At 34.3% G+C, this 12,923-nt stretch overlaps 1 protein-coding gene across 11 annotated transcripts in view; it reads right to left on the bottom strand.

Moving 5' to 3' along the window:
- Nucleotides 1-12,923, bottom strand: part of nrxn3a (neurexin 3a) — a 584,854-nt gene that overhangs the window by 16,484 nt on the left and 555,447 nt on the right. For 7 of the 11 annotated variants that reach the window (XR_008839270.1, XM_056477511.1, XM_056477513.1 and 4 more), the window contains one exon: nt 7,570-7,645. Coding sequence is in view for 9 of the 11 variants with exons in the window: in XM_056477511.1 (XP_056333486.1) it covers nt 7,570-7,645 (76 nt within the window). In the remaining 2 variants the exon portion in view is untranslated. Of the gene's footprint in view, nt 1-7,560; nt 7,646-12,923 lie in introns of all 11 variants that reach the window. The other 4 variants (XR_008839269.1, XM_056477510.1, XM_056477512.1 and 1 more) reach the window with 1 other exon arrangement.

The raw sequence follows: 12,923 nt of genomic DNA, 5'->3' as shown, positions 1-12,923 counted from the left end.
CATCCATCTAAACAATGATCTTAATGACCGCAAACATTTGTGTAGAATGTTTTATTAATAATATCCTCAAACCTAAAAGATTTACTCAATACATCACAAATAAATAAAATAGCAGAAATCAGTATGCTATCAACATCACTGATAAATAGGTAGATAATAAATATAAACAGATAAAAGTGTAAATAACAGTACCTGAACATGACTAAAGAGTATTTCTAAAAATATTCAAAACATTATCTTTGTCTGTGTTCACACTTGACAGGTTTTGTTCTCTAATGCATCACAAAAGATTTTTTTTTTTAATTTAAAATAAATATTTTTTAAAAGTGTTAAGTTAACTTAACCAATTTGTGTTGGGTCAACATGAATGAATTGTGTGGAACCCTGAATTTTTTACGGAGATGGTTGTTCAATAGGTTCATCTGAATAAGTGTAAAGCCTGTAATCCAAACCTTACACCTACTGAACATGCAGACTAAGACTACTAAAATATGGATCTTGGTTCACGTTTAAACAAACTATTTTAACTGAAATATGAATGACTAAAAATGACTAAAAACGACTAAAAACATGATGTCACAAGATGGGACCATAAAACAGAATGCACGAGCATAACTGTTTTTTGTTAATCACAGACATCAGAAACTGATCCTTTTGCAGCAGATCTTTCTTTGTGAACGAGATGGAGAAATTCCTGGCTCACACATTTTAAAAGCTTTTCACGAGTTCTCAGCTGATAAAAATACCATCACATGTTCGCACATAAAATGAACACTTTTTTTGGACAATCGGTGAGCTCTGTCATAAACACAACAGTTTCCTGCTTTGGAACTTTAGATTTAGTTTCTAAAGTGACTGTGTAATTGCTAAGAAAACCGTGAGTAAATGCATCATTTAATATTTTTGTGTCTAGACCAAGCAAACCAAGCGTGAACTCACATTTAAATTATAAAAGGTACATTTCAAGAATGACCTATCCTAATCTTTTCTTTCCCATATCCGTTTTGTGCTTTTAATGACAGCAAGCCAACATGGCACTTTTTTTAGAAGACAAACAATCTGAAGCAAAATGAAGCTTGCTAATTCCAGATTAATCATCCGTAATTATTTCATCAAAAGCCACAATATGAGACAGAGATAAGCCTGAACAAATCACACTGCTGGAAAGATGCAGAACTTTGCCCTTTAGAACTGATTAGTGGTAACAAGAAAACTTTCATGTAAAAACATCGCTCTGACCCTCTCATGAATAAACCCTGCCATAAACTGTAAAAGTGAGAGATGTTTCCATTGCACAGATAATTGAGTCTCTGGGGGCTTTTTGCCCTTGAACCCAAAGCCTCTTCACCTTTTGTCTTATAAAAAAAATGAAATGTGGATTTAAACATCTATCTATCTATCTATCTATCTATCTATCTATCTATCTATCTATCTATCTATCTATCTATCTATCTATCTATCTATCTATCTATCTATCTATCTATCTATCTATCTATCTATCTATCTATCTATCTATCTATCTATCTATCTACTTACCTACCTACCTACCTACCTACCTACCTATCCATCCATCCATCCATCCATCCATCCATCCATCCATCCATCCATCCATCCATCCATCCATCCATCCATCCATCCATCCATCCATCCATCCATCCATCCATCCATCTCACCCATCCACTAACCTAACCCATCCATTAACCTATCCCCCCCACAATGCCATTCATCTATTCATCCATCGATCCATCGATCCATCCAGCCATCCATCCATCCATCCATCCGTCCGTCCGTCCGTACAACCATCCATCCATTCATACACTCACCTCACCCATCCACTAACCTAGACCTCTACCCCATCTATCCATCCATCCATCCATCCATCCATCCATCCATCCATCCATCTGTCCATCCGTCCGCCCGTCTTTCCAAACATCTATCCATTCATCCATCTATATATCCATCCATCTATACATACTTACATCCATTCATCTATCTATCTATCTATTTATCTATCTATCTATCTATCTATCTATCTATCTATCTATCTATCTATCTATCTATCTATCTGTCTGTCTGTCTGTCTGTCTGTCTGTCTGTCTGTCTGTCTGTCTGTCCGTCCGTCCGTCCGTCCGTCCGTCCGTCCGTCCGTCCGTCCGTCCGTCCGTCCGTCCGTCCGTCCGTCCGTCCGTCCGTCCGTCCGTCCGTCCGTCCGTCCGTCCGTCCGTCCGTCCGTCCGTCCGTCCGTCCGTCCGTCCGTCTTATTATGTTGTGCATGGCCATCCATCCATCCATCCATCCATCCATCCATCCATCCATCCATCCATCCATCCATCCATCCTTTTTACTATGTTGTACATGTTTGCATCAAATAGACTATAGTTCAATCAATCAATCAATCAATCAATCAATCAATCAATCAATCAATCAATCAATCTATCTATCTATCTATCTATCTATCTATCTATCTATCTATCTATCTATCTATCTATCTATCTATCTATCTATCTATCTATCAATCAATCAATCAATCAATTTACTTAATCACAAATACAGAAAACATTTAAATATCATAAAATAAATCATTTTTAAATATTTATCCCTGTGAATATTTATTTATACACATTTAAATAAATATTCATTGCTGTGATTACTGCTCAGCTTCATATGAATATGCTGATTTGTTGTTCAAGAAAAGAAAATATATTATTGATCCAATCTTAAAATCGGCTCTGATATTTTTGTACAAACTGTGATTGTTTGTAGTTTGTTTGTGTGTACGCATGAAGTTTAAGATTATTTTTAAACAGAGAATTGTAGCCCTCCTATGGAATTCCAGATAAAGGGGATATAAAGGGTAAAACCCAACAACTTTTTTACAAACAGAGAACAGAATCACGTGACAACACGTCAAGACACAGACAAGTTGATAGACAGGAACACGGCTTTGGTACAGGAAATGCAGCGGAAATCTTTGCAACCATAAGCTTGAAGAATGATGCTTTGAAACTGGCTCATACATACAGTACAGCACTCATGTTAGTCTGACGGTGAGGATATGCTTGGAGATCAAAACATGGCGCCATGCACTGAATAATGAGAGAATAGTCCGGAAAATGACTACGACTAGCAGCTACCATATTACATGCCACAAATGACTGCTTGAGAAAGCGTGACATTGAAAAGCGCACCGTTATGTGGCAATAAAACTCTTTCTATGCCATCTGCATTTAAAAAAAAAAAAACTATTTTATATGCAGACCGGCTCAGACAGAGGATGTTCAAGGATGCTGGTCATTCTTAAAACACAACTTTCTTAAGATTAACACTTGAGCTGTAAAAAATATAATCTATTTTTGATGGCAAGAAAAGATTTTGTTGCCTGTTATTTGCTTTGTTAATCAAAATGGCAAATGTTCAAGGTCAAGCCCAGATGGTACAGAAAAATGGAGGAAAAAATCGATTTCAACACCAAGATATCATGCGGAACAAGATGAGGCGAGATGACAGGAATGTTGCTTTTGGATAGCTGGAAATAGATGAGGACTTTGAGGACCCAAAGTATAAAAAATGATAACACTGACCACGATCAAGCTCATGAAATTAAAAGGACAAATCCTCCACGCATGCAATACATTAAAAAAATAAATGAATTAATTAAACAGTTCGAAAATGAGGACGAACCCCTGCAGCAGAAATGTCTCATGCAGCTTCACATCCACTGATGTCGAGGTTAGAATGGCATGAATTTCTGTGTAAACGTGACTGGATGATTGGGACCCTGCCAATAGCTTTCTTTATGAGTACATAAAGATTTCAGAAAGATGGAGATTGTTCTCAAACCGCTAAACTGATGGATGTCATTTGGAAGAAATTGGTATTGGTGTTTGAGAGGTCAGAACGGGGGCTGAAATGAATAAAGCAGATCACTAGTCTGTCATGTCTGCATGAACACTTTGGTTATACTATTTCCCCTGATGGGGCACGATTTCTGTTATAAAAGATAGTGCGCTCATTACAGACCACTAGATAAAACTAACTAGCCATGAAATGGCTTTGGCCTCTGGAAAAATATCTGATCGCACATATTGTTATTTTTGTTCTGTGCGAGTTCACTTTTATAACATAAAAAAACCTATGCATACTGGGTGTTTGTTCAATATATCTGGCTCTTATCTGGACTTTAAAAGTAATTTTGGTCTTTTTTACTGTACAGTTCACATTATTTAAAAAACATAGCTCTACTAATTAGCTGCTTTTTAACACTGTAGCTTGTATGATAGTAAGTTTAGGTATTTAAGGATTTAGCGATGTAGAATAAGGTCATACTTTATAAGTAGCAAAAAACAGGCAATATTTTAATACTAGGCGGGTAATAAGCCAGTAGTTAATAGTGTTACTAAAGTGTTACTGTATTTTTATTTTAACCCTTATGTGATGTTGGGGATGTTTTCATCCACTTTGGTGTGATTTTGTGTCTTACTTTGGCCATAGCTTTTTCTGTGTTTCAGCTAGTAATTTTGGCGCCAAATCTTATTTTGACACATATTTTGAAAAAATTTTTTGATTTAAAAAAAGAAATTAATTAATTAATTAAATTTTTTTTTTAAATCAACGATGCACTCTGGGCAAATTTACTACCCTTTTGTTATTTTAGGGATGTAAGCATTCACTAACTTAAACTACTGTAAAAATGCATCAGATTATTATTTATTTTTTTGTTTTATACATTTTTTTGTTTGTATAAATCTATTAATGACCTGACCTGATCAAAACTACTAAAATGTTTATAAAAGTACTGGATTTTAACTCCTTAATTAAACAAAATGACAGTTTCATCACAGTCTTGGACATGTGAAAGATTAGTGGCAACATTAGCTTTGATGCATTGTTAGTTTTTGTGCAGCATAAGATTTAAAAGAAAATTCTCCCTAATTTACTGTTTGTGGCTGTTTTTGCCCCAATTGATTTCCATTATAAACACATTTTTTAATTATAAAGCCATAACACTATATAATCATGCATTTTTGATTGTTGGTGGTTTTCCCTGTTGGGAAGAGATAAACTTTGTCATTTTTACTGTTGATCATCATTTGTCACCATTGACTCTTTAGATTGTAAAGCAAATTAATAGTGTGTGTCTGTGAGGACTGGGGTTGATTTATGCCCAAAAATGGCATTTTTACAGCAGTTTACATTAGTAGATGCTTACGTCCCTAACATAACAAAGGGGTAGTAAATTTTAACAGTGCACAAGGGTACAAAATACACAAAAAATTGCTGGGCTATTTACAGCTGTTGGTAAAACTTAACATTGGGTAATGCATCAACTAACATTGACTAAAGAGGAGCAATACATTTGTTGGAACATTTATGTATATGCTGTATTAAAATCAAAAGTTGTTTGTTATGGTATTTTCTGTATTTTATAAATGATTATTAGCTACTAATAAAATTGGTTTATAATTATTTTAACTAATGTAGTTAACTAATATTAACAAACAGAATATACTATAACTCAATAGTAATTAATACTTTAGATCATGGGTGCCCAAACTCAGTCCTAAAGGGCTGGTGTCCTGCAAAGTTTAATTGCATTCCTAATTAGACACACCTGAACTAGTTAATCAAGCGCTTATGCTGCGGTCACACTAGAGTTTGAGCATGTGAAATTCCGTTGTGCGGCGCTGCGAAAAGGCGCAGGATTAAACAAGATGATTAGACATTAAAAAAAGCCAGCAATTGCTCTATGTTTTAAATTCCTGTTCAGAGAGGTCATGTTTTGATCTTCGATTGGTCTCACGAAATCATGTGATGCAATTTAGCAGGTCAGAGTTCACCAAGTTTGAACTTTCCAATGCAGCGAACTACGAAACTTGTCGCATGAGCTTGCGTTTCCGGTCTGACGTATGAATGGAATATGAATGTAAGTCTATGGGGAGAAAAGTGCAGTGTGAAACTGCACTGCACTAGGCTTTCCAGAAACATCTGTGCAGGTGAGATCAGGCAAGTTGGAGCTAAAATCTACAGGACACCGGCCCTCCAGGACTGAGTTTGGACACCCCTGCTTTAGAGCAATTTGTAAAACAATAAATAAATAAAATAAAACAAATACAGTATAAAGTGACTCTTGGATTGGTTGCCTATGGCATTTCCAAAAACACCTGATTTAAAGCAGCAATAATAAATATTAGTTAATAAATAAATATTAGTTTTTTTAATTTAGATAAGTCAGATAAACAGGTTAGTAGTATAGTTAAATCCAAGATTAAGTTCAATGAAATATAATTGAAAACTATTTCTGATTTATTTAGTTAAACATTTACTAACATAATTATATTGAAAGCAGAATTTTCTGTTATTGGTGAACTATCCCTTTAACCTTTAAAAACATGTGCAGAAAAATAAAGTCTATTTTAAAAGTATCCAAATAAATGATTAAGATATTTTAAAAAACTTGCTTTAATAAATTTTAATGTGACCTTCATCTGTCAGGAAGAACGGTTGAAATATGTTCATTTTAATAAAAAATCAACCCTCAGGAAATAAAAGTGCGCAAAGTTGAAGAAACACCCAATTATTGTAAGTGGCAGGGTTTTACTTCAATTGAAATGAGATTCATTTGACCTCTCTGACTGGAATCACGATTTGCAAAGAAATGAAATTTCAGTTATCTATAAGTGCAATCAAAAAAATCTGCATGCTTAAAAAAAGACATGACAGACTATTTCCTCAAAGCTACAATTATGCCAATACCCAATTTCTCTCAAATCACTCTCTTTCTCACTATCCATCTCTTTTTTTTTCTTTCTTGTAATCACTGAATTGTATTTTTCATATTTGGGTTGGAAAATATTAGCAGAACAACTTGTTCACACTGAGGCAAAAATTATATCTTTAAAAATAAGCATAACGACACAAAACAAAAGTTGGTACACAGAAATTCGATGATATCTGTTCTCTATTACGACAAGTTAAACTTAGATCAAGCCTCTTGAAATGAAGGAACAGAAAGGAATCAAAAAGACTGCTTCAACAGCGATTAATCTGATAGATATCACTCTACTAAAAGGCTGAAAGCAAAGTTCAAGAGAAATCTCAAAATGTATCATGTGGCAAAATGCAGTCCACTATCACATGGCAGAAAAACCTCAAGATGATACATTTTGAAGCATCAATGCAGAGAACATGTCACGTTTCTGTACTAATTTTGTGCGTATGCTCTCATTATAGGCACTGGGGACAAAATTAGTAATCAGTGTGACCATGTTAACCACTTCGGAAAACCCCATGGCCAAGTGTAGCTCGTATTCAAAGTTTGGTGGAATGATTTGACATTACCTCTGATTCAAGGATACTGAATGGACTTAGCATTAGTTTACAGTTTCTGTTATTTCTCAAGTGATATCCTGCTATATCAGTGCTCTATATTGATCTGCATGGCTTGGATTAGGCAGTAAGTTACACTTTTTCTATCCATGGGGGGAAGGCGATGCTTTGAGGATCTGATCCTCAGTTGCAAATGAAAGATCACCACATAGAGGCAAGCAAAAGTGAACTGACCTAGCCCACCTGCATGTCCTTCGCACTCTGCAAAGTCCTCGTCGTCACTGGAACACTCGGCCGACGAAACCATATCATCCGTGGTCTACAATACACACAGACACACAAACGGGACAATAGACAAACAAAAGAGAGACTTGAATGTGTTAGATTGCACATCGACTTTAATGTAAGACACACTGGAGAACGCTAAACTATTTTTGTTTGCTACTTACTTAACCAACTAAACTGGAATGTTAAAGTGACTAAAATCACTGATCAAACATATGCATACATACAGTACATAAGCCTTTCCACCGCACACGACATTCGAATACAACTGTTGGAACACGCCGCCTTGTGGCAGTTGCACAGATTTGTCATGTAAAAATATTTGGAGGGAAACTGGAGGCAACATTAAAAAGAATATATTTTTATATACTCATTTATGAATAGAAATGTTTTTTTCACATCCAGTCCGCCGGTCGCATACGGTCTAGTCGCAGGAGTTTGAATATTTCAATGTATCTGCAGCTCAAATTGGATCCGAATTTTCCGCTTACGGAGATGATCGGAACTCCAAGCAGCACCCGGACTACTCTCCTACTAACTAACTAACTGAAATAAGTGTAAAACAATAAACATAAATATTGTCTGCAAAAATGAAATAATAAATACACAACTATTGTAGCTTACAATTCTATTTATTTTGAAATTAGTTTATTTGTTCACTGCAAAAATAAATGAACTATGTGTGTAATCTATTAAGTATTAACTATTAAGTAAATGAACTATGTGTGTAATAATACAAATTAAGTCAACTTAACAGTTCCAAGTTAGAAAGGGTTTACTCACTTTCTTTTTTAAAGAAAAGTTCATTTGTTGTTTTTAAAGCAACAGCTTTATTCAATTTTTAAAGTAAAGAAACTAATCATATTTTACAATGCAGTTTTTTTTAAAGAGAGACTTGAATGTGTTAGATTGCACATCGCACATCGAATTTAACCCTCTATCACATGGTGTTGCCATATGGCAACATGTTATTTATGTTAATTTCCCCGTCACAGTTTCTTTAACACCAGCATTCAAATTTTTTTGTTGGAAAGAGAAGACCTTAGCTTAGCCAATAATGGGCTTTGGTTAAGTCACATGACATGCAGTGTTTTACTGTGGCGCGATTTCTGACAGACTGGCTTTATTGTGATTCATTGTTAAATGCAAATGTAAACGTCAATAAAACAAAGGATCAAATTATGTCAGATTCACAAAAAAATCTGAGACAACTCAAAAAAGTTTTTTGGATAAAATTAGTTTTATTAAATGTATGTTCTGTCAAATGGCAACACTGTGCAATAGTGGAATGTGCAATATTGCTAAAATAACTAAAATAGCTTAGCTAGCTAGCAAGGTCAGCTGTGAACGTTTAAGTTGTATTAACAACAACATGAATGTTAATAGTATAATGTTGATTAGTCATATGGTATATATATATATATATATATATATATATATATATATATATATATATATATATATATATATATATATATATATATATATATATATATATATATATATATATAATATTATATATGGACTAAAACTACTGCGTGTTACATACTGAAATAAAGTGACTAAAAACCCTAATCAAACATTTGCATTCATACATGAACATATCTTAATAAATATATAAATTAGCAATAAACTAAACTACAAACTGACTAACTAACTGAAAAAGAGCATAACAATACCAAAGAAGAAAATAGATAATAAACAAATAACATAGTAAAATAATAACTGTAGCTATTTTAACAGTTTTATTTATAGTATATAATTAGTTTATTTTTACACTGTAAAATTGATTAGTTGACTTCAAAAAAATTGAGTAAACTTGTTGCTTTTAAAATGATTAGCTGACTTTCCTTTAATGGGGTGGTCCCTACGATATGATATTTTAAACTTTAGTTGATGTGTAATGTAGCTGTGTGAACATAAACAACATCTTTGACACGACACAATGACAGAAGTGCTTATAATTGAATTTTAATTATGTTACAGAGGATTCTAAAAATATGTAGTTAGCATTTGATAAAAGAGAGCTTCCAGAATCTCTCCCAGTTCAGTGCTGGATTCAGCTAAAAAGCTCCTACAACTAAGCAAGCTGTGGATTTTGAGTCATAACCTGTGATTTTTATTTGTTAAAATCGATCTATTACATGCACAATTTTTAGTGATAACGGTATGTTGTAGCAAAGACATAAAGGATGTAAACAACGGGAAATGCTGTTTGGCAATGCTAACAATTTAGCTAAAAATTCATATTTACTTCATAGACACTTTCAGTGTCCCTCTATGCGGCCGCCCTCCGTGCATTCTACATCTCAAACAACCAACTTGCAAAAGATATGAGAACGTTTCACATTACTTACACAAGCTTATTCCGAATATATGTGAAAGACACTTGTCAGATATTATTTTAGAGAGCAGGTGTGAGGTTCATTTTCTGTCTGATTCAGCAACTGTTTACACAACGCAAAAGCGCGTGCTTGTAGGGGCGTGACGTGGTGACATGGAGCCAATCCAAGAATCACAGCACATTATGTTAGCTGACCAATCAGAACTTCTTGAGGGCGGGCTTTCGGAGGAACTATGACAGTCGTTTTCATGTTAGCTGAGTAGCTGTATATGATCAAAGTAAGATATAAGAAAAAATAATGTAATTTTTACAAATAAAGCAAAAGCACACACTGCTTTGCATCTTATAAACACAACGAAGCCATAAAAGTACACTGTTTACCACAATGAGTAAACATTAAGTCAACATATTTCCAAATTAAAAAGGGTTTACTTGCTTTCTTTGTTGCAAACAAGTTATCTTGTTACTTTTAAGGCAACAGGTTTATTCAAGTTTTAAAGTAAAGTAACTAATCACGTTTTACAGTGCATTTTTTAGACGTTTTTCTAACTTGCATGTTATATTAGGTTCTTTTGTTCTTTTAATTTTAGTTTGAACCATGAAAATAAAAAATTAAGAATTTAATAAAATTTTTATTTTTCGTCCTAATTAGCAATAGTAAACCAGGTAAATAATAATACAAAAATAATTGCAGTAAGCGGCTAAAATAATAACAAGATTTTCGTTTTTCCACTAAGAACTATTCCTTGAAATGGACCAGACAGTACCACATTAGTCTCATTAGCTGGCAAAACCATAATCAAATTAGTTCACAATATTTAATAAATGAATTTGCAGTGAGTTCGGGATAAACCTGCTCATAAATCACTGTGATTATTTCACCATCAATAAACATGAATCCACACTGACAGACATGGAATAAGTTTGCCGGGCGTTAATTCCAAACTTTTATTTTGAAAAACCGCTCACGTCAAGCATTTATACGAGTCACCTCCATCTCGCCCTTTGGAGAGTCTGCATGGATTTCCCATCACTGTATATCAGCAACTCTGAGAGCAGAGGAGCAAACACACAGCAGCACTCAGAGATTATCTGCGTGTCTCCAGCGTCTCCCGCTCTGATTTATACCCAGCGCTCTCCTTTACTCATGCCAACCGCTGCGGTGGGCTCGTTTTTCACACCCTCTGCTTGGCACATCTTTATTAGGAGCAGATTAGAATGTGGGCCAAAATAAGTACTGTCGTAGACCAGGTTTATGACATTTTAAATAACAGAAAGCTCCAGGTCGTAAATATGATTAGCTTTGAAGGAAAAATAAAATGTTTCCCGTCTATATTTTTGGTGGACTTTGGGTTTTGGTATGAAAATGCTGCAAAAAATACATTTGAATGCTCATCTTCGCCCTGGCGAGGTGTGGAATATCGCTCTATGTGAATATGAAATTATTCATTGAATTTATATTTGGTGTGGCAAATAACTCATCTTGGTGACTGAAAGAGGACGAGGATATCACAGATGCAGAAAGCAATGAGAATCATAATTGGCTGATTGCGGAGAAAATGAGAAATTATCTCAGGTTTCCCAGCAAAATACAGCATTTAATCTCATAAACTGGTTTATATTCGGCTATGGACACAATGGCCGTTTTGAATATGAATGTGTCTGCTTTTTTGTACTAACGTACAGATCCTGGAATCGGTTAGAAGCACCATAGCCATTCTTCATATCCTCTTTCACAATCAAAACTCTAACATGCTATGGTCTGGTTTATGTAGTTTTCTTGTCTCTTCACTCACTACAGTCTAAAAGAGATTTCCATTTGTCCATATGAAAAGAGTCTGATATTGTTTTCTAAACAATTGCTTGTGTGGATTATCTTAGAGGTCTTCTCTATCGGATGTTTAAAGCTATTGTTTGAGGATTACTTTTATACAACTTTTATAAAGGTAATAATCATGGCCATTAATGTTAAACCGAATTTATCAACAAAGGCTAATTAGAAATATGTGCTTTAGCCTTCAATATATTTCAATATATTAGTTTAGATGTTTAATTGCTGCATGTGACACTGAGGGCCCTATCATACACACTGTGTAATAAGGCACAAGATGTGTTTTTCTTGCAATTTCTTGCTACTTTCAGACCAGCGCAACCCTAATTTTCAAGTCTTGCGGCACATTGTTTAAATAGCAAATCTATTTGCGTCACTTTGTGGACACATTGCTATTTTGAGGAACTTAATAGACTGACCAACTGAAAGCTGGCCTAAAGTCCAGCACTGAGCGTGTTAGTTATGCACCAATACAGATCCAAAATGCACACATTGCTTAATACACCCAGGATGTACAAATATCTTAACATATCACAAAAATTAAAGGATTAAAATGTTACAGAAATTATTATTTTTTTCAGAATAATATAAAAAACACTTCCTCTTCATGTCTGGGGGCTTCTTCACTTTATTCAAGACAATTTGCACTTGTTTAATGTTATTATTATTAGCAGTATTATTTATTATATGCATATTTATATTGTCTTAATAAAAACAAGTTTAGATTTGTCCATCTGTCAGGTTTCGGAGACGTCTCCATCACCACATGTGGCATAAGAATAGGACATGTGTTTGGATATAACTCCGTTTATTGACCACATTTTGTTATTATTGTTTATTTATTTGTTTGCTGGAAATTAGAACTGAATTTAGAAATAGTTTTAAAACAAATCTTTGTGCTTAACAAATGAAAATAAATATGTAGGCTAATAGATGACTTCAGTAGACCACGTACAACACCATTTCTTCATGAAAGTAAAGAAGTAAAGTATAGTAAAGAGTAAAAGTAAAGTAAAGAGAAAGTAAGTAGGCCGAATGGAGGAGGCTCGTTCTTGATCCTCGCTTCAGATTGTCTGTTTAACTGTTTTCTAGCTAGTGAAGCGTTCAGTTTTTTCTCTTAAAAAGACCGCCATGTAA

Source organism: Danio aesculapii, chromosome 17, assembly GCF_903798145.1.
Source record: "Danio aesculapii chromosome 17, fDanAes4.1, whole genome shotgun sequence".
Taxonomy (NCBI): domain Eukaryota; kingdom Metazoa; phylum Chordata; class Actinopteri; order Cypriniformes; family Danionidae; genus Danio; species Danio aesculapii.
This window is presented reverse-complemented; position numbering and strand designations above follow the sequence as displayed.